The sequence below is a fragment of the Fundulus heteroclitus genome, chromosome 5, assembly GCF_011125445.2.
Source record: "Fundulus heteroclitus isolate FHET01 chromosome 5, MU-UCD_Fhet_4.1, whole genome shotgun sequence".
Classification (NCBI taxonomy): domain Eukaryota; kingdom Metazoa; phylum Chordata; class Actinopteri; order Cyprinodontiformes; family Fundulidae; genus Fundulus; species Fundulus heteroclitus.
In genome coordinates, this window is record NC_046365.1 from 14,865,376 (window position 1) to 14,887,487 (window position 22,112).

Sequence of the window (22,112 nt, forward strand, 5' to 3'; positions counted from 1 at the left end):
TTGTGTTCTCTGAAACCTTCCTAACAACTTTTACTAATACACCTACAGATATGTTGTTGTATGGTGGGTGAGTAATTGGAGATCGGGTTGCAGGGGATGGATACAGTAGTGCTCTTGCAAAAATGAGACCCTGCTCCTTCTGTGCCTCCAAAATAGCAACTATTATAATATGGAGCTAGAACAGTCTCAATATTTTCAAATACACATATGTCATTCATACATGCACAGGACAAGATCCACACACGCACAGGAAAAGATCCACACAGGCACAGCAAAAGATACACACATGCACAGCAAAAGATACACACAAGCACAGGACGATTCACACACAGACAGGAAAAGATACACACACACAAATACAAAATTCACACATGTACAGGACAATTCACACAAGCACAAAAGATACACACACACAGGACAAGATCCACACACGCACAGGACAATTCACACAAGCACAAAAGACACACACATAGACACACACACACACACACATACACACACACACACACACACACAGGACAAGATCCACACATGCACAGAACGATTCACACAAGCACACAAGATTTACACATGCACAGGACAAGATTCACCAAAGTATATCTGGTCCATAAACAATTATAAATTAAATTATAAAGTACCAGTGGTCTTTAAACTTCACTGCATTTGTGTGTGGATTTTTAAGACTCCCCTGACTTGACTCGACACAGAAATGCATTTTTTTTCCAAGTATCTTACCAAGCAGATAAGCTAAAAATATCAGGTTATATGTTTTACTTACCGCTCCACTGACGTTGCCGTCAGAATCCATGCTGAGGTCTGAAAAAGCTGAACTCCGCCAGCTGAATGCGCCTTGTGCTCATAGTACATAGTGCTTTCTGAACAGGTTGAATGTGATTGACTTATGAGTAAGTCATTCCACGTTGAGTACTTTCTTGTGATTGCTTATACAAGGGAGATTTCTGATTGGTTGCAAACCATTCCCTGTTTAAAAAAATGCAATTGTGTATAGTCAAGTCAAGCGAGTCTCAAAAATCCACACACAAATTCAATGAAGTTTAAAAACCACTGGTACTTGGTGATTTAATTTATAATTGTTTATGGACTAGACATACTTTGGTGAATCTTGTTCTGTGCATGTGTAAATCTTGTGTTTGTGTGTCTGTAATTTGTCCTTAGTGTGTTTGAAGCGTCCTGTGCATGTGTGTGTGTATATATATATATATATATATATATATATATATATATATATATATATATATATATATATATATATATATATATATATATATATATTATATATTATATATTATATATATATATATATATATATATATATATATACATATATACATATATACATGAATGATATATATGAATGATCTCATTGAGAAAAATGTCTAAATCAAATACGGAAACTTCTAAATGCATAACATTTAATTACCAATTTGTTCTTTTGTCAATCATATGATAAAGTGGATTATTTTTCTCCCTTTTTATTTTGCTTTACATTTGACAAAAACATTACATTACGAAATACAAAGAAGCACATTAATTTCACATTAGCATTCCCTTGGCAATGCAAATTACATCTTGATGCACATGTGTATGCCAGGTTACCCTCTGAATGCAACAGAAGAAAAAAAAAACTTTGCAAACATTCTTCTTCGGTTTTATAACCGCCTGTCAGAAACAGAAGGGAATATAATACATTCCGATATATTATACTCCAGAGTCAACAATAGAAACTGCACTTTTGACTCTTTTGTGCACACGTTTTCCAAGCAGCTGAAAGATTTTTGTTCCTCCTTTTTTGAAAAACATTAAGTCAACAGATGTCACAGTTTTTTTTTATACACACCATCAGTTGCCTAATAATTGAACACAAGGAGGCTGTCGGGACTATGATTTATCAAAATACGTCAACAGAGACTAACATTCATGTTATGGGCTGAGGAGTGTGAATGTGTGTTAAAATCATGAAAAGTAATTCGAAGGAGTCCAAACTGTGACTTTTAGCCACATTGTTTATATAAACACAACTCAAAATAAAATAAAGGTTGAGTCCAGTTTGTGCTGGTGTCATGTCATTATTCTTATTTTTGCTTCTCTGTCCGTTTTCTGACCATAATATCATGCGCCATCAGATTGTGTGCGGAAAAGCTGTCCCAGCATGATCCCTTGAAAATAGCTAAAAGTCTCCTTAGAGAGCCTCTAAATGTCAGTCTCTTTAAGGCCATAACACTCAGCTAGATCGTAGAACTGAAAACTGCTCTGCTCACAGGAATTGCAAATCCCCATAGAGACTGTATCCACTGTATCGGTCTGACCCATGGCAGGTGGGCTGCCTTTTCCTGTCCCTCCTTTGATTTTATTGGACAGATCGTTTACTTTCTCTTTGAACTGAAAGGAGGACTTCTGCAGGGGTGAAAATAGGCTCAATTTCTTTAAGCCTAGTGAGCAATGTTTCCTCTTGTGTATCAAAGACCTTCCACAAGATTCGTGGATAGGATAGCCAGTGGTGTAGTCCCCCCTCTGATCCCTGGTCATTCCCTTCACGGCCGTTCTCCACCTCTGGTCATAGAAGCGGCGCAGGACCCTCCTCTTTTGGTGACACTGGCATCTGAGGAGCCGAGTGAAAGCCCGCTGGAACTCTTTGCTGGAGCAGGGGTAGATCATGGGGTTGATGCAGCTGTTGAAGTATCCCAGCCAAAAGATAAACTTAAACACAGATTCAGATGGTTTCAGTGCTGGGAACAAAGAACCTGAAAAACAGATCAAGAAATATTGGCTTATAAGTCTTTGCATATTAGGGATGTTTTATGTTAAGTCGTGTTTTAAAAGCATTCACACCCACATTTGTCACAAACTTCAATGTATTTCAATGCGATTCTGGTGAACGACCGACACAATATAGTGCATGGGTAACTGGGGATAAAAGCCCTCTTTACACTGTAAATCCTAAATAAAATCCAGCAAAATTAACCTATGGATTCCAGACTTAGCCCTTGCACATTGGTCCAGGTAATATATTACCTTGTTAATTTAAATCCTAGCACTGTCTTTATTTTTTATTGTTTTATTTAAGATGTGAAAATTACTTTACTGCTGCTTTCATCAACTTTTCTTGCCACCCTTAAGTATATGTTGGAATTTATGAACGGGGAAATTTTTTCTAACAAAAAAAAAAAATATTTTATTAAATGAATTCTGATAAATTACATTACTTGGAAATTTAATGAAGTTGTTACATATGTCCAGACCAACACATCCTCACTCCCTACTCGTCATATATTGATGCTTGATCAGGTTCCCTCAGTGTCACAAGTTGCCGCACGGAGTACTCCCCCCCGCCTCCCGACATGCAGGGTGCCCTCGCACAATATCATAGCAACGCAGCCTAAATTAAGCATTCAAGCAAAACAACTGCGTTTACATGCATTTTAAAGATATTTCTAGGGAGAAGTATGTATATAATTTTCATAATCTTTATCCAGGGAAGGTAGAAAATATTTCATTCATTAGTTTAGCCGAATATTATAATGCGTTCTGTCACTGCCACCGAGTTGCTCCGAAATTCCAGTCCACAACAAATAACTTTTAAACAAAACATCTGCAGTTATGTGCATTTTGATGACATCTATAGCAAAATGTCTGCAAGATATTTTTATAATCTTCGTTCAGGGAAGGGAGACAACCGTTCCTTTATTAGTTTCGCTGAGGATTTTTCAGTACATTCTCAGAAAGACGTGAGACGACTAAGTTGTTTTGCTTGTGTCCATTACCATTGACGCAGCCATATACATCAGGGACATGCACCGACTTCCGCATTCATAAAAACAACATATAACAGAAACTGTGGTTCTATGCATTTTGATGACATCTCTAGCGGAAAGTATGCATGATATAGTTATAATCTTCATTCAAGAAAGGTAGACAATCTTTCCTTTGTTAGTTTTGCTGAAGGGTTCAGTGTCACGTGTTGTAATGCATGTAGTCCACGTTCCAATTACTCCCCACCTATCCACGGTATTTGTAAAGGGAAAGGCAACATGTGAACAGGGTATCTACAATTAGTTACATTTTGATGACATTTTGAGCAAAAATAATGCAGTCCTTGGTGGGACAATCTGTTACATTTTCCCTGACACAAAGCAGTCCAAAGTTAATTCAAATATAGTGTCTACAAGAAGGGACAGAGCAGACTGGACATCTAGAAGAAGCTTTGAACAGTGTCTGTTGCAAGATGCTGCAGATCTTTTCTGCCGTGCAGTCTGTTATCTCTTCTGTCTTTATCTGCAGGGGCAGTGTCAGATGCAATTGACCTAAAGCATCAGAGTAACTGACTTGAAGAAAGCTCTTCAAAAATGAAAGCCAGCTCTGTTCTGGGGACATTATGGACAACTCTGAGCACCCTCTTCATCAGATTGTCATATACAACAGAGTGTCTTCAGTGAGAGGCTTTTCCGGGATCCACTGAAAGACAGGCCGCTACAGGAGATCCTTCCTGCATGCAGCCATGCACAGCTCATTGAAGAAACTCTAATAACACGAGTTATACCAACATTTATTTTCCCTTTGGGATTAAGAATGTATTTTTTATTACATGTAATAAAAGTAATAACTAAATACACATTACAGTGATAATGTTATTTTCACACAATAGGTGATTAAAATTGATCCTTAATTCAAAATGTCCCTGCAAAAGAGTCAAGCTCAGATTTTTCTGCTGTAGGAGCTGTGAAGCTGACAGCAATTTCACATGTTACAGGTTCTGCTGTTTCCTGGTGTGGCCAAGATGTGGGCCAAGTATGGGTAAACGAGGGTGTTGGGAGTGCTTGTACATTACTAAAAAGTGTTAAAACCCACCTTAAAAGTCAAGGGGAACAGGTAGCATGAAGCTCTAGGTGTCTCACATGCAAATTGGGTTTACAATTACTAGACAAAAGCATCCCCACTCATATAATAAGGGAAATCAGATGTTCTAATCATTTCATAGCCACAGATGTATAAAATCAAACACCAGGTGTGCTGGCTGTTTCTACAAACTTCTTCTTATAATTTTGAATACAATTTTTGAAGACAAAAAAGCAGCAACCTCCCCTGAAACAGCACTCAGTCCCGAAGGATGAGGGGATAAACGAGGCTGATTTTCATTTATGGAGAAGTACCACACAATTATAACCCCAGATTGAACCTCAGTGAAGTTAGTTTTAGGTTGGATATTGGATATTCGAGCTCCGCTTCTTTGGCGGCGTCTGACTCCTGTTTGACCTGATAATCTGGGGCTGCCGCTATCCCGCCCCCAAAGCCGCAGAGCACAAATATCTAATATCAGACCAAAAACGAACTTCACCACGGTCCAATACGAGACTGTGTTATGTTCATATGTTTAGCGCACTTTTCTGGAGACTGTTTCCTGAACATTGTCATACAAACTGATTTTGAAAAAAAGTTCTTGAGGTGGTGACCACAACGTTGTCATTACCCGTAAGTTTATTTAATTTCTAAATGCTGTCTCATCTGATAAACGTATGAACACTTTCTGAAGCAGCTCGTTGCCCTGCTGCCGTAGACCGCAGACTTCACTCTCACAGACTTCGCCTGTGAGGATGATGAATCGCGCCGCCAGGTTAAAGCCTTTGGTCAGCTTGTCCTCGCCTGTCTGACATCTGTAATACAAATACTTCCACCAGCCATAACACCATAATAGATTTTCGAGTGTTGCGCCGAGAAAAGAGGTGTAGATGGAGGGAGCAAGGGCCTGTTGGGCGTGTTTGACCGGTTTCCCAAATACGGTTGTGGCCAATCAGAGTGAAGTCAAGTAGGTAGAGCCATATATCATCACCGTACCCAAACCTTTTACTGAGGAGGAGGCCTGACAACCCCTTACACAAAGGTAGCTTTATTTTTTAGTTTTTGATGAAATTCTTTTGAGAATTTACATTTGCAGCAATATCAACTATATGAAATAGTTTAAAGATTGATGTCATGGCCCCTTTAACCTCAGACAGGGTTATGAGGAAATTTAAGTCAGGTGTGAGAAGCTGCAGAGACCCTGCCAACCCCATCAGTGAAGATCTACTCAGAAAAAAACACCTCAAAAAAGAGTCTCAAACACACACAAATAAACTAACCAGACAGGATCATGACACTAGCAGCTACATCATATAATTGCTTGCCTTGTCTGCCAGGGTAACTGAAGACATAAAACCTGCAAAATACAAGGCACTGTGGTGATCTTTTAACACCCAGCGAATTAGCACTTTCTAAACCATTGATCATTTTATATTTCTATGGTCACTTGTTTTGGGTCAGCATCTTCCCAGAGGGAATAGATTTAGAAAATAACTGTTAACAATAGCAAAACTTGAAAGGAGATATTTTAAAGCTATACATTAAACATATCATCAATAAATCACATTTGTCTGTTTTCTTTAGCTCTTAGTATTTTTGGCTATAAAATGCTATATTTCCCTAAACGTTGTCGTTTCCTGTTGTTTACTATTCCCTCTCCTGCCCTGCCACACCTCCATTCTAGGCTTTACACGTAACACTGAATTAAACAGCGGCACAAAGGCTGCTCGGCTCAGAGCTAATGTCATGCTGAGAAGTTCAACAATTTTCTGTGGAAATGGCGTCCTTGTAATTTTCATAGTGATGGCCTCATGCTGTTTCGATATCATCTACTGACAACGCACCCCGCACCAACGAAGGCACACAGGAGGAACGTGTCATCTGCTGAACCATAAAGCAGAGCCTGCAATTCTCATGGGGCTGGCTGTTTCGTGCAGGTCTGTGTTGTCTATGTCATCTAACTTTCAACTTGCACAAAAACACTCACTAAGTCAGTTCTGCTCAAGCACTTCGTTTTAATACAAATAGAGGCATTGAGGGCTGTCCTGCACTGACTCTCCGTGATAAAATGACGTCTCCTTCGAGGCAGACAGCACATGATTCACCACTCTGACGCAAGGCCAAACACCATGACAACAGGTGAGTCTTTTTTTTTTTTTTTTCTCCGCTTTGCTTGTTTACTGCTTATCACCTTGTTTATGTTTTTGATGTCTGCAAGGCGACTGTCCTTTTTGAATCTCATCATACTCTCTTCTTTTTTTCATGAATACACTGGCTTAGGTTTTAAGACAAAATGCGAATCAAAGTAAAACCAGAGTGCTTTTGATTACATGCAGAATCCCACTCGGGAGTCTGGAGACCTGCCAAAATTGTCATGAAAGTTTTTGCGACAGCTCTTTTATGTGAGCAGAGGTAATCCTGAACAGCTCTCTGTTGCAAGGCGTAGGGACTTATCCCTTTCAAATTTAAGGTTTGAGGCAAATGTTATACTTTTGATTGAAGCTTTTAAACCTTGGTCTCAGTGGGCCACCAGGTACTTTGATCAAATTGAGGGAATACGTGCCAATATCTACGCCTTACCAACTACATATATATTGTAAGAGAAGGGTAATAGTTTCGCCTGAGCAGTACAACACATTGAAACATTAGAGTATTGGTAAAACACAGGGTATCCTTGCAGGTCTGAATACTTCCAAATGTATATATTTTTGTATGTTATTTCTGTTGTTGTTATGAGATCTCAATTTTACAAGCATCAGTTCCCTTTTGATTGTCATTTTCAGTGGAGTTTGTTGTTATGAAAAAACAAGAACTGTCAGACAAACAATGTTTTTGAGAGATGGAGCCCTAAAAACATATAACAGTAAAATCTAAAATGTTAAATAAAAAAAAACAAAGATCCACTAGGCCAGGCACCTATGACCCGCAGCTGCAGAGTTGCTCTTTGGACCTTCTACCATGGCTATTATTAACTTTGACTAAATTAACGAAGAACAAACTGATGTTTTTCTGTCTAGATATATATTTTTTTATTATTATTATCCATTACAAAATGACACTAAAAGTACCAATACTTTTTTAGATAAATTTTTCTTGTCATTTGGAAAGTAGGTTTATTCTTTTTTTACATAATTTCCCACAATATTTACATTAGAAAAATGTATCCACCCTCTATTTGCAAAGGTTTAAGGTTTTTCTTTGATTCAAAACCAAAAAATAAATGATGGTATATTAGATATAATAGATATATAGTAAATATTTATCAATTATTCTATGTTGCCTCTTGTGAAAAGGTCATGAAACCTTTGCTGCTCTAAAACATTTTCGTTTAGCTGGATTGAGGGCACAAATCTTTGGATTGCAGAGGCTCCACACCCTTGCACTAAGCAATAGACCTAATGTAAATGCTGATGCTCCATATAGACCTTATTTAGACCAGAATTACACAGAGACTTTCATAAGGATCTCAAACATATCTGTAAATCATGGAAAATGCCAGAAACCATTAACCAAAACTCAGATTGTGAATAAATTATTTCATGTTTATTTTTAGCTGTGATATTCAGTTTCAATCGCAAAGAGTATATGTTTAGTATTTATTTTATAGATAATGAATGAACTGAGAATAGTAAAAAAAAAATGTATGCTATATTTACATATTTTGACTGTAGGATGGAAACAACATACATTTTATTCTAAAGTGCTGTTAGAAGATTGTACATGCTCTTCACTGACAACAAAAAATACGCCCTATATCACCACAGCTAACGTTTAGGTTGTTTCCACAGTAGTAAAATGTTCTTCAGAATCAACCATGATTTCCAACCATAACTACACTCCCATCCAACGACATGAAGTTTAGACGTAAATTCAAACTAGAAGACTCACCAGGCCGCACCTGTAACCACTGATTGCCTGGTCTTGTGCCTGTGCCCCAGTCAATCTGCATCAAGTCCTGATCCTATCATTCCTCAAGACTTTGCTTATAAGGCTCTCCATCCATGGATTCTCCTGCTCTTCAGATGAGCTTAAACCCTCTTCCACCCCATCTACTCCTTCACGCTCGCAGGCTCCACCTGGCTCCTTCTCTTCTCTGGCCTCCACCACCAGTGTCCGGACCCGGGGGGAAGACTTCACTAATCCTAATAAGAAAATGAACATCCAAGCTCAAAGACTTTTTTCAGCTTTCACGTCTCCTGCCAGGGTGCGAGTGCCAAAGAACTTTTCTGATTTATGTGAATCTTTCATTTCCTCTTTTGTCTGTGTGAGTCTCTCCAGGTTGAAAGCGCCTCAGCGATCAAGTTGCTCCTAACAGAGATGATGCAGCGCTGACAGAATGTCTCAGGGAAAGATGAAGAGCAGAGTGTAACTTGTATGTAAAAAATAATGTATTAAAAAGTCTGTCATGTTTTTGCAATGACAAATAAATGAGGGCTGAGATATGCAGAGTCCCTTCCACTCGTTTTTATGTCCATCAATCTTGCTTGAAATAAGTCCAAGTTCAGACATCTAATAAAGGAGTGATTCAGACTTCTCCTTTGCCTACGGGAATGACTCATTTGGCTGTTTGGAAATATTTCCTGTCTCACAAAACATTGACAGTAATGGCATAGATAAGAGAATGACAATCTTTACTTTACAGAGGGATGAGGTTATGCTATACATTTATTCTAAACTTTTGTGCAAGTAGTGGCACAACTTTTGTCTCGAATTTACCTCAAACCACCACACAGCCATGGTAAGTATCTATTCTATAACACCATTTAACACATAATAAGGATCATGTTGTAAGCACTTTGCTGCCATCTGGTGGTTAGAGTTATTCGAAATAATGCCTAAGTTCACTAACAAGCACAAAATATATTGAAATATCTGTGTTTTGGTTCTTTGGTGTTCTAGTTAACAATTTCTGCTCAATTTAAAATCAATTTAGCAGCAAAAACACAAATAATATTTTCCATTTCACACCAAGGGGTTACGGTTATGATACTGTGGGAAGTACATGGTTTCTTGCAAAGCAAGGTAAAAATATTGTTTTCCAGATTTGTTTCTCTGTCTCTTCAAAAAAAATAAAACAAAATCAGAGGACACAGCATTTAGTTTCCTTGTTCTCCAGCCCTTGAACCAGCAGCTGAAAAATCAGAGAAAAGCAGATACTACTGTTTCCTTTAAATCCAGTCTCAGAAAATTAATGTTGACTGCAGCTCATGCAGCTCATGAAGGCTATTGATTAATTTTCCACTTTGTTTCTGACATGTCTTGGCTTTTTAGTTTCTATCTTTTATGTAATGCCTGTTTCTTTTCATTATATTATGTTCTTTTTCAGTATTTATTTATCTATTTTTGCAGTGAGGCAGTCAAAATGCATTGTGTATGAATAAACTTGCCTTGCCTTGTATACTGTAAGCAACGTGTCTGTTACCAGTGAGCCCAGCAGTAAATCACATGTTGTTGAACATCTTATTTTGTATAAGACATGAGTCCTGTGAATAAGATCACAAACATTTCAAGGAAGGAGGTAAAAAAAAACGTTTTTTCTGCTTTTTCCTTTTGATAATGTGCAACATAGAAATGACCAAGCACAGCCACTGTGCAAACATTTATCATACATTTACAGTAGCTGTCTTTAGAGGTCAAAACCCTCACAAACTGACTGAAATTGAGTCTAAAAAGGCGTGCAATTTTTAAATGCAAACTCTCTATAATCTGGGTAGTTTGCATCATAGATAGTCATATATATATATATATATATATATATATATATATATATATATATATATATATATATATATATATATATATATATATATAATGTAAAAATTCTATTTAATGAAGATGCCTTGACTTTTTTTTTATGAAATCACAAAAATAGTAGATATTTCATTTAATTATTATAGTTTAACGTGTTAAGAAGCATGTATTAAGTATTAACTCTTCACAGATGAACGCATTATCTTTAAAAAAAAAAGTAATTTAACTAAAGTATTAGAGCAAAACTGCAGAATTTAAAGATGAGACAACTTGTTGCGCCTTCATTTGCATCATCGCAGACAGAACACCCTGTTGGCCCCGGCGTGCTAAAATTACACCTCGGTCTCTTTGTAAAAGGTTACTCATTAATGATTATCTCCTCAATCGACCGGCATCACTGTGTCTGGCTGAGTATGTGCAAGCAAGACACTCCATAATCATCAATCAGTCATTTAGCAGTCAGCCCACAGAGAGAGATAAGATGGTACGTCATGAATCCCTGTGGGGACGTTATGTTTTTAAATAAATCCTCATAGCAAGTCGGCGTTCAGTCCGGCACTGAACAGCGTCTGTGGCAAAAGGTCTGCAGGACAGATGGTTTCAATCAAGCTTGATTTCATACGGGCTCTATAGTTTTATGCTTTATGAACTAACTGCAAGATAACACTCCTACTCATGATTAATAATGCTAATTAGAAGCTCCTTTTATTTCCTAACGGGAATCAGTTATCTCATTATTACAGGTAGAATTCAACATATTTCACCAAGATAATGATCTGATCTATAACCAAGCTCGTTTGGGCTTTCTGTTTTGAAAACGAGTCTAATGTTTGAGAACGTATGAGAAAGAAATGTGTTTCGTAAGACGAATGGTTTAATCATTTAAGACCTGTAATTACAGGAGAGAGATTTCGGTTGCACTGGGAATTGTAATAAGGCTAATTTATGTGTCTACCTGTCAAAAAAAAAAAAAAAAAAAAAAAAAAAAAAACAACAACAACGAAAATATCCTGAAAACAAAACCTTAATAGTTCAAGGGTTATGCTAACAGGGCCATATTTGAAAGATCATTTGATAATTTCAGCTGCCTGTGTCCGCTGGCTCTGCAGTGGTCAAAAGTAATTTTACTACCCATATTAGGAAATATATGTGCAGCAAGCAGAGCAAAAACAGCAAAGCACAATATAATACACACACTTTTCAAAAAACAAAAAAACTAATTAGATCAAAATGAGTATTTGCATTTTTTTTTCCTCCCACGGTCAATTTTTTATTCGGAAATCAAAACCACATTTGCTGTAGAATGTATAATATAAAGAAAAGTGCTAAAAACTAAACCTAAGCTTAAATAAAGTAATTAATTAAATAGAAAGATGCAAAAGATATATAAAAGATCAAGGCTGGACATCAGAAACGGTTAGTTCAGCTGTGCTTAGCACAGCCTTGGGCTGGCTCTGATCTGCCTGAATCGTTAACAGGTCTTATCTGTAGGTTTAACAACCAACACAAACGCAATCCTGGAATTGGCTTCCAATCTTCAAAGGTGTAGTAAGGATCTTTATCATTGACTTAGTGGCTTCTGGACTTATTCTAGTTAAATCAGCTGTGTTTCAAAATCTAAAACTCTTTAATATGAAAGATAAGAAGCAGAGTATCATAGACTAAATTCTGATTTTGTAACATACTTTGTCAACTTTGGTACATGGATTTTGTTTGCAAAATCTCCAAAATATTTTCACTTTTAGTGCATTCTTTGGGTTGATAGGCCAGGTTTAAGAACCCCTGGTCCAGTTAAAGCAGAGTTTCTAGTGGTCCAGAGAGCGTATTTGCAATTCTTAAAATCCTGCATGAGTGTGCATTCAGTCATTAACTAAAAAACTATTGAGGGATAAAATGTTCATATGTGTCCAGACCTGGAAAATGACAAAAAAGGTTTCCATACTTTGCCAGACTTCTCACTACTGTGTAAGAGTCCTGGTTTAAGAGCTTATTAAGAGTTTAAGGGTTTTCCACGACCTTGTGTTCAAACGTATGAAACTAAACCCTCCATAAATATTATTACTGTGGTTGAAACTGCCCTCTGAGCTTTCAGTTTCATTACTGGAAGATGCCAGTCAGTTGGCTGCTCTTTCAAGTAAATCATATTAGCTGTCGGAAAACATTTACAGATTCAGTCAGAATAAGTATGGACATGAATTGTGATGTATCGACTACTAGGCTGCTTGTTAGATCGCCTTCAGAGTCACAACAATTCAGTTTTGTTCTTTTTTTAGAATGGATAAATAGCTAAAGAAATTCCCTATCAGTTTGCTTCCTTGGTTTTTGTCCTTCAGATCAAACCAATTAAAACGGGCTGTCACACTTTTGATCCCACCATTTACCTCCCGATATTTAACAACACCATAGTGATACTAGGCATCATTAATATATGTTCAAAACAGTTTTATCACGTGTTGGTGCAGGATTAAGACAGCTATTGGATTCTAATGTTAACAGTGTAATCATCTTGTGGCTTTTGTCTTTGGTGGCCCACCTTAGGCTTTACTTTCCGAGTTCCTGTGGTTAATTTAGACTAGCTCACTGATTAATTAAGGTAATGCACTTTCAGCCAGATCTGCACAGCGGTAGACCTGCATAGAAATAGAAAATGCTTAATCACTCTAAATGCGGCAAACACATCAATTATTAACAACGAACCTCCATAATTAATGTGAATAATATCTTATCTCATTGGCAAATTGCTTTACAGTGCATTGCAAAAGTATTCATACCCATACTCCTAAAATTGAAAAAAGTATGACGTCTACTCAAACTCCTTTAATGTGATACTCCTAAATAAAATCCTGTGCAAAACAACTGTTCTTCATGGGTCTTCAAATCAGGAAACAGAGACAATGTATGCGTGTTTTAACCTCAGTATGAATACAACTGTTCCGCAAAGGCCTTAGAGGTTCATTAGAGAACCTTAGTAGACAAACAGCATCATGAAGAACAGGGAAACAGCTGACAGCTCAGGGAAAAAGTTGCGGAGAAGTTAAGAGCAGGAATAGGTTATTATACAAAATTCCAGGAACATTTGAACATTTCTCGGAGGAGTGCTTAATCCATCATCTAAAAATGCAACTACAAGCCTACCCAGACACGGCCGTCATCTTGAAAGGGCAGCCGGCCGGTGAAGGAGAGGATTAATCATGGAAGCACACTGCGCACTGAATTGAACACAGCATCTCTGAGGTGAGGCATCGTGCTGTGAAAACGCCTTTCTTTAGCAAGGAGCGAGGGAAGATGCATGGAGTTAAGAAAGAGCAATGCAGGGTGCTAGAGGCAGCTAAAGGTTTGAGACTGGCGCAAGGGTTCACCTTCGAGCAGAAAATCATGCTAAACATACAACCAGTATGAAACACCACGATGCAATTATTTTTGATTAACTCATATTCTGGTGTTAGAAAGGCAAAAGTTGATACCTAAGTCAAATAGAGATTTTTAAACAAGACTTAATAATTCATGCTCACAGCTCACTCTTCATCGATTTGGACTGAGCTTGAGGTAGTGTGCAAGGAGGGGTGCTTTAAATTTGTGGCTGTAAAGGAGCAAAGCTGGTAGTGATATGTGCCCTTAAAAGACTTTCAGTTGTTGCATAAAGTGATTCTACAAGTATTGCCGTGGGAAAGCAGAAACATTATTGGATGAAACTTTTCAGATTTTTATTTGCGAAACCAATGAAAACAGTGTGTGTCCGTCTCACAGGGTCCTAAAAACGCACTGAAGTTTGTGGCTGTGACTTAACAGAATGGAAATAGCTCAAGGGTGTGAATACCTCTGCAAACAGCCATACAGTCTATGGGTCACCATATAAAGTTTGGATTTTTTTTTTTTTTTTTTACACCAATTTAAGCACAGATGGATAAGGATAAGGAGACGATAATAACCCTTAAACATACCCAACGGTAGAAAGAAGAAAAAAGGCAGCCAGCAGAGGATGAACATCCCAACCACGATGGCGAGAGTTTTGGCAGCCTTTTTCTCCCGGGAGAACTTCATCAGGCGCACCGAGAGGGAACTTCTGAACGGGTGGTTCTTGCTGCTCTTGGAGCTGGCGGAACGCGCGTCCTCCAGCACGCTGCGGCAGTGAATCCGCAGCACAACTTCTGCGGACTTGTTCCTCTCCCGTTTGACCCCCGCTTCCAGGCTCTTGGTGGTCCTGCGGGCCACCACGTACACCCGAAAGTACATGATCAGGATGACCATGAGCGGCAGGTAAAAGGAGAAGAGGGAGGAGAAGAGCGCGTAGCCCGGCTCCTCGGTGATCCCGCACACGGTCTCGTGTTCCGGCTGGGGCTCCTTCCATCCCAGGAGCGGCCCCACGGAGATCACCGTGGAGGACACCCACACGAGCGCCAGGATAGCAACTGCCCTCCTCTCCGTCATGATGCTCGGGTATTTCAGGCAGTACTTCACCCCGATGTACCGGTCTATGGAGATGATGCACAGGCTGAGGATGGACGCGGTGCAGCACAGCACATCCACGGCTGCCCAGATGTTGCAGAAAACGCGGCCGAACACCCAGCATCCCATCACCTCCAAGGAAGCGGAGAAGGGCAGCACGATGATGCTCAGCAGCAGGTCCGCCATCGCCAAGTTGACAATGAAGAAGTTTGTGATGTTCTGCAGGTGCTTGTTGCACACTACGGACAGGATGACCAAAATATTCCCGACGATGGCCACCAGAATGAACACGGCGAGGAAGACCCCGGTGCCGACCACCTGCGGGTCCATGGTGAAGTTCCCGCATTTTGTGATGTTGCGGTCTGCAAAGATGCGCTCCAGAGCGGACGCGTTGAACGCTTCAAAATACGGCCCATAGTCGCTTTCATTCCTCAAGCTGGAGTCACTCATTTTTCGCCATAAAGAGAAGTTTAGGGGCAAGTTTTCTCAGGAAAACATCCTTCCGTGTCCAAGCTGTCTTTGAAGCAAGAGACCCGGACGGCAAAAATGCTGGTGCAAAAAACAACAAATAAACAGTGTTTTCTGAAAACTTGATTGGAATTCTTCTGTGGCGTATTCGAGGAAAGGAGAAACTGGTAGCGCACTTAGGTCCATTTCAGCTTTCTTCCTCCAAGCGCTGGATTCCGTTCTGGTGGCATCCTCTGCATCAACTCTGAGTGAGAGCTGGTACAGCAGGTCTGAAACTACAGCTCCACCCACACCCCTCGCGTTAAGGCTGCCTGGACAGCCTCCACCTAGAGCGCACAATGAGACGCGTTCACACCACAGTCGTGATCTGTACTTTTTTATGTATAGTTTCACTTTATACACTGTAAAAAAGGAATTTTAAAGGTGCTTATTAAATATTAGCGATGCAAACCAATGAAACTTTAACCAAGTATTTCGTTTCTACTGTTTTTTTTTTTTTTTTGGTTAACTGTTAAATTTTAAAACAACTCCATGGTTTTTGGGTAACATGTTACCTAAACATTTTTAGCTTACTGTTTAACTTAAGTTAGGTCCTGATCCGTGGATGGCTTGGAAACTAAAAAAAAGAAAGAAAAGAAAAGAACGGTTTTGAATAGCAAGCTGATTTTCTTCTTTTTGTGGCCAAAAAATTAAAACAAGGAAACATTTTGATTTGGTTCAGTGTTATTTTTCTGATTTAAAATAATGAAAAAGAGAAAATCACTGGAAAGAGGAGCAAAAAGATCTTCTCATTCTATTTTCTTATTCATAGTAATGCTCACAGCCTGTGAAGTTCCTACCCAAATATATAGGTGTATATATATGATATATACCCAAATATATATGTATATGATGCACCTCGTCCTACTTTACACTCTCTTCCTATGATTACTGATTCTGAGCCGACGTGATTTCTCCAATGTGAGATCAATAAAGTCTATCTTATCTTATCTTATCAAACTCATAAAGTGCTAGATACATAGTTATTTTTAGAATTCATTTTACATCCTTGATTATTATATGTGCTTTTTTGTTTTTGCATTTTAGTCTCCTTCTGAGACAGACTTAAATTAAAAATAAACTCACCAATGTTATAAATGGCAAGTGCATGTCACAAAGTTAAAGCATATGTTTTGGTAGCATATGTTGACGTGGAGTAAAACAAATCTGATAAACATGACATATATATGCTGGAGTTTTTATCTTTTTACTGTTTTAAACACAAAACGAAGTTTAACCACACAAAAGACAAACAGCTTGTATTTCAATTTGACATTTTATATTTTAAAACAATAATCACATAACCAAATCCAAAGACAAGTCATGCTAAAATGTTTACAGTGCTTTCATTCTGAGTGAAGCTTTTCGCTTAGCAAAGGAGAAACAGTCACAACACTTCTGTGTGGTTGACCAGGTTTCTGAGTTGAAACAAAACTTTATGTTTGAATCCAGCTTTAGCTAATATAGCGATGTGGGCAGGGCTAAAGTCAACCTTTGTTGACTTTAGCCTCTCTCTCTTTAAATTCTAAATGCTGTATTTAAAAAAAATGGGTCTTTTAGACTCTGATAACCTGCTGTTCTTTCTTTTTGGCATGTGCTGCTCATATTGTGCATGGAAAATTACAAAAATGACCATGTCCACAAACATTCAAAACAACTGAACATGTCCCTTCCCAACATGGTCTGTGCTGGTTTTTCTGTTGTGAGACGACAGTTGCAAGACAACAGTGGCCATGACTTACCCATGAGACAGTCGTCACACATCTTAGATCTGGCTGTCAGGGAGAAAGGTTGACGTTCCACTTTGTGAGAATACATTTGAAAGGATTATTAGATACATTTAGGTTGTTTGTTAATCTCGTGGATATTTTTGCCTTTCATACCAGATGAGCAAAATTATTTCATAAAGTCGTTCACATATAGCCTGTTTTAATGTGAAAGCACATTTTAAATTTGGTGGTAATTTAACCAATTTGGTCAAGTTTATTTTAGCTGTTTAATGTAAATAATATGTAGTCAGAAATACAGTTCAGATTAAAACCAGTCCAAATAAAATGTATGCCAAGTGTTGCACAGATTGTATTGGTGTATACTTTTTTATAGTGTTGGAAAAAGTTACAGTTAAGAAGGAAAAAACAGCTATCAAATAAAAGCAAAACCAACAGATACAATACATGCAAACTGAACAAACAACAACAATCATTGGAGTAGATGAGCAGGTAGTCTAAACAAAATGCAATAAAACATGAGGGCCTATTGACTGACATAATTACCCACCAATGTTTTAGCTCAATAATGCAAGAAATATGCTAAGAAACCCTATTTAGTGCAAAAATAAACATTGTCAACTTGCAGCAAAGATGTGAGTCAGAGCAACATCAGATAGTTCATCTAAACTAACCAACAAGTCTACACCTACAACTGTGTTATAATATGAGTGCCCTGAAGCAAGCTGTGAAGGTTCCCAGACATAGCGGCTGCCATCTCCTGGGCCTCAGGGTGCTTTCTGAAGGACGACAGGCCTGTCCAAACATCCAGGGAGCCTGTAAGGAAAATGTCAATTGGCAGAGTCACAGAGATGACAAGTTGTTGGAAAACAAAAGCCATAGTTTGCATGTCTATTTGGTGTAGCAACATTGATTGTCTATGAGACAAATCATGGTGAATCTTTAGAAAGCATACTAAAACACAAAAAATATAATTGTGATTGATTGACTGATTAACAACTCAACCCTAACCCTACGTTATATAACACGCTCTGACACCACCAATCTACAATAACATCTGTTTTAAGGTTTATGGTGTATACCTGTTTGTTTTACTCCTGAGACTGAAACCGTATAGGGCTATATGTTATTTCAACAGCTCATTGATGATTTGGTTGTGTACTCACCTACCTGATAGGATGACCCTGGGTTGTTTCTACATATAACAAACAACTTGACAAACAAACAAGACAGTCCGGTGCTATCTACAGGAAATGTGTTACTGGCAGTTTTAAATTCATTTTCTTAAAGTATTCTAAGTCACACTCTAGAATAATACTAAAGATAGGTTTGAGAACGATAAATGAAAAATTTCCAACAAGTTACCAAATAAATATTAGTCAACAATCTGGCATGCACTGAGTCAGATGAATGTTTGTATGCCTGTCAAGCCATGTGTCTGGTCTTTGCTACAAGTCTAGAAGGATGCTTAAAGGTTTGATATTTCATTTCTTGTTAGTATTAAATTGTAGAATATCTTGTAAAAGTATTTAATCTCATTGAACATGTTGCTACATTGCAACCAGAACCTTCAATGTATGTTACTGGAGTCCCATATGATAGATCAACACAAAATAGTGGATATTTGTAACGTGAAAGATAAACTATACATGATTTTCCAATGGTTGTAGAGATATCTAAAGCAGGTTCCACCTATAAACCAATATTCAAGGTTGCGAACATTTCACAGAGAACAGGTTTTTAAGGCATGGCACAGTTGCAAACCTACCAGGGCATGGTCGCCCAACTAAACTTACAGATCTGGCATAAGAAGCGTAATAATTAGAGAAGCAGAAAATGTGCTCTTTGTAACTTTGGAGGCTCTTCAGATATCAGCAGCTCAGGTTGGAGGATCGCTTGACACCACTCCACCACAATATAACACAAAATTAATGTGGTAGAAAACTAAAACTATACATCACCTTACTGCCCTGCTGCATACGTTTCTTCAACAGGGACAAGGAAGCTGATCGGAGAGGGTAGAGATATATGTATCTGATTACTGGGCCCTCCTAGAAGAAAAGCTGTTGCAGCCTTCCAGCAAGATAACGTCTTTAAAAATGTAGCCTGAGTAAGAAGGGCAGGGTTTAGAACAAAGGATTTCCATCTTTTCTTATTGCCCAGTCAAAGGATGGACTATATCCAGGTTGTAATCCGTGCCAAGACAGATTTTTAATCTTAACCTATTTTGAAAATCATGTATCATTGTCCCACTGGTTAGCAACTATGGCATTTTATGTTGCAGGCCACATACAGTAGTGCAATCAAAGTTTATTGCGCTAATGTCATGCAGCTGGTAGCACTGTTGTCTTACAGCAACAAGTTCCTGGGTTCAAATCCAGGCCTGGGGTCTTTTTGTATAGCGTTTGCATGTTCTCCTTGTGCATGCACTAGTTGTCTGCAGGTACTCTGGCTTCCTCCCACAGTCCAAAGACTTGACTGTCAGGTTAATTGTTCTCTAAGATTTGCTCTGAGGTGTGCCTGTGTGCATGGATGTTTGTCCTGTGTGTCTCCATTGCCCCAGTGATGGACTGGAAAGTTGTCCAGAGTGTACACTGCCTGTTCCCCAGTGGCTGCTGGAGATAGGCAGCAGCCCCCCCCCCCCCCACCCACCAACCAAACACTCTCCACCCCCCACCAAAACCCCGTGACTTTTCAGGGAAAGCAACCTTGTCAACCTTGTCCGAACCTTCAAAAGATGGACTGATAATCAGAGAAGATTTGGACTTTTCCACACAGTTCACACAATAATCTGAAATGTCTCACAGCTTTTAGAACCTGCATTAGTTGAATGATAAATAGCTGACAGGTCAAGATCAAGATTTTTAACTATGCTACTTATTACTGACGTGCTACAGGACTCGCCTTTCCCTGGAGAGACTGAGGGGGTCCTCAAAGGTCTACCTTCTAACAATATTCCACCCAAACCAAACTCTATATTCGATATTCCCTGACAATGTCTGTTTTGTTAAAAATATGTCAATTTTAGTTTCTTGATGTCACCTACTTAAAATCAAAAGTCAAAATAAAATTTTTGAGAAACAACTTTGTTCTCTCTGCTATTTGAAGGTCAAAGCCTCACCACAACTCATATCGTTTATACAGCTTCCACAGAAAATGTCCAGTCTTTCACAGATTTTCTCAAATAAAAATTAGACCCCCACCCTGAAGTCAATTTATGGCCAATTTTCAGGTAGACTCAAACCACCACCTAGCGCTAATGAAGGTCCATTAAATTATGCCGGCGTTATCCAATTTAGCTGAAATGCATGTTCGACCATAAATGAGGATACAAATGAGATGGAACAATGTGAAGCATCTTTAGTGAGCTCTATCCATCAGTGGAATTTAATACCTCACATAATTGCTCTGTTGACTTTATGAAAGAATCTAGCTTTAATTTTATGTCAGTCTTTTGTCCTTTTTTCGCTAGTAGGTTTGCTCTTTCAAATCTTTGCGAGTTATTCCAGTTGTCTGACTACAAGATCCTAATTATATTTGTAAAAAACATTCTAATTATTTCCATGTCAACTTCTTTTTATAAGACCAAATCTACTTAGAGTCAAGATAAGAGACGGCAACAAAACATACATATAGAAGCTGGAGAGCAAGCTCCAGCAGAATAATATAAGATATGTGTGGTCAGGGATGAAGAAGATCACAGACTTTAAACAGAAATAAGACAGATGGAAGTCTGGACGGAGCCAGTAACCTGAAAACAATCTTCAAAAGGTTCAGGTCAGCAACAAGTCCAGCCTCATCCTTCTTGCCCACACTTCACCCTTCTCCGTATCCAAAGTTTTCCATGTCTTATCTTCCATCTCAGTCATAGACCCTTCTGCTTTTACACACTTGTCATCAATCAAATTAGAACATTTTGATGCTGATTTTCGCTCTCCCTTCCATTTATACCTCTCTAGAAATCAAGTGAAGAGGAAAGACTGGAGGTCCAGATGGAGTCTGCCCCAGAGTCCTGAAGGCCTGTGCGGAACAGTTCTGTGTGATTCTGCTACACCTCTTCAACCTTTGCTTGACTTAAGAGAAGGTTTCATCCTGTTGTGGAAGACCTCTTCCCTCATTCTGTTGCCAAAGAAAAAACATGTTGCTCTGACATCCCACATTATGGAAGTCATAGAGAAACTCGTGTTTGCCCAACTGAGTAAGCAAACAAAGCAACTATCAGAACCCCCTGCAGTTTGCTTATTGCCATGGAGACGCCATCATGCACCTGCTTCAACAAGCCCACTGTCATCTGGACAAGGAGTCACAATTGTGAGCATCATGTTCTTTGATTTCCTCGGTGCATTTTACACAATTCAGCCCGATTTTCAGTCGGCCTGAGGGTGGGGGTATTGATGCTCATTTGGTATTCCAGCTTTTAGCCACAGCCCATTTAAGTACTAATCCCAAACTCTAACAACAGAAAATACACCACCTGCCCATGGCATCAGGGAAGAAAAAATTCCATTGATGGAATAGCTTGGTAATTCAATATATTCAGGTAGTCAGATAACCTCATTCTTTGAGCACATACTGTTGCTGAACTTAGACCTGACCATCTGCACCAACCCCAGATCATAGCACTGCCCCTACAGGCTTGTACAGTCGGCACTAGGCATGATAGGTGCATAACTTCACCTGCCTCCCTTCTTACCCTCATGCGCCCAGCACTCTGGAACAGGCTAAAATTGGACTCATTAGACCATGTGACCTTCTTTCATTGCCCTAGAGTCCAATCTTTATGCTCCCTAGCACATTGAAGCCTTTTATCCGGTTAGCCTCACTGAT

The 22,112-nt window shown here is 38.8% G+C and overlaps 1 protein-coding gene across 1 annotated transcript; it reads right to left on the minus strand.

Moving 5' to 3' along the window:
* Positions 1 to 1,477: 1,477 nt before the first annotated feature.
* adra1d (adrenoceptor alpha 1D) lies at positions 1,478 to 15,830 on the minus strand. The gene is made up of 2 exons (XM_012877667.3): positions 14,547 to 15,830; positions 1,478 to 2,762 (listed from the first exon to the last, which is right to left on the minus strand). Exons 1-2 carry the CDS (start codon positions 15,499 to 15,501, stop codon positions 2,212 to 2,214), a joined length of 1,506 nt encoding a protein of 501 aa, XP_012733121.1. The 5' UTR covers positions 15,502 to 15,830; the 3' UTR covers positions 1,478 to 2,211.
* Positions 15,831 to 22,112: the final 6,282 nt, after the last annotated feature.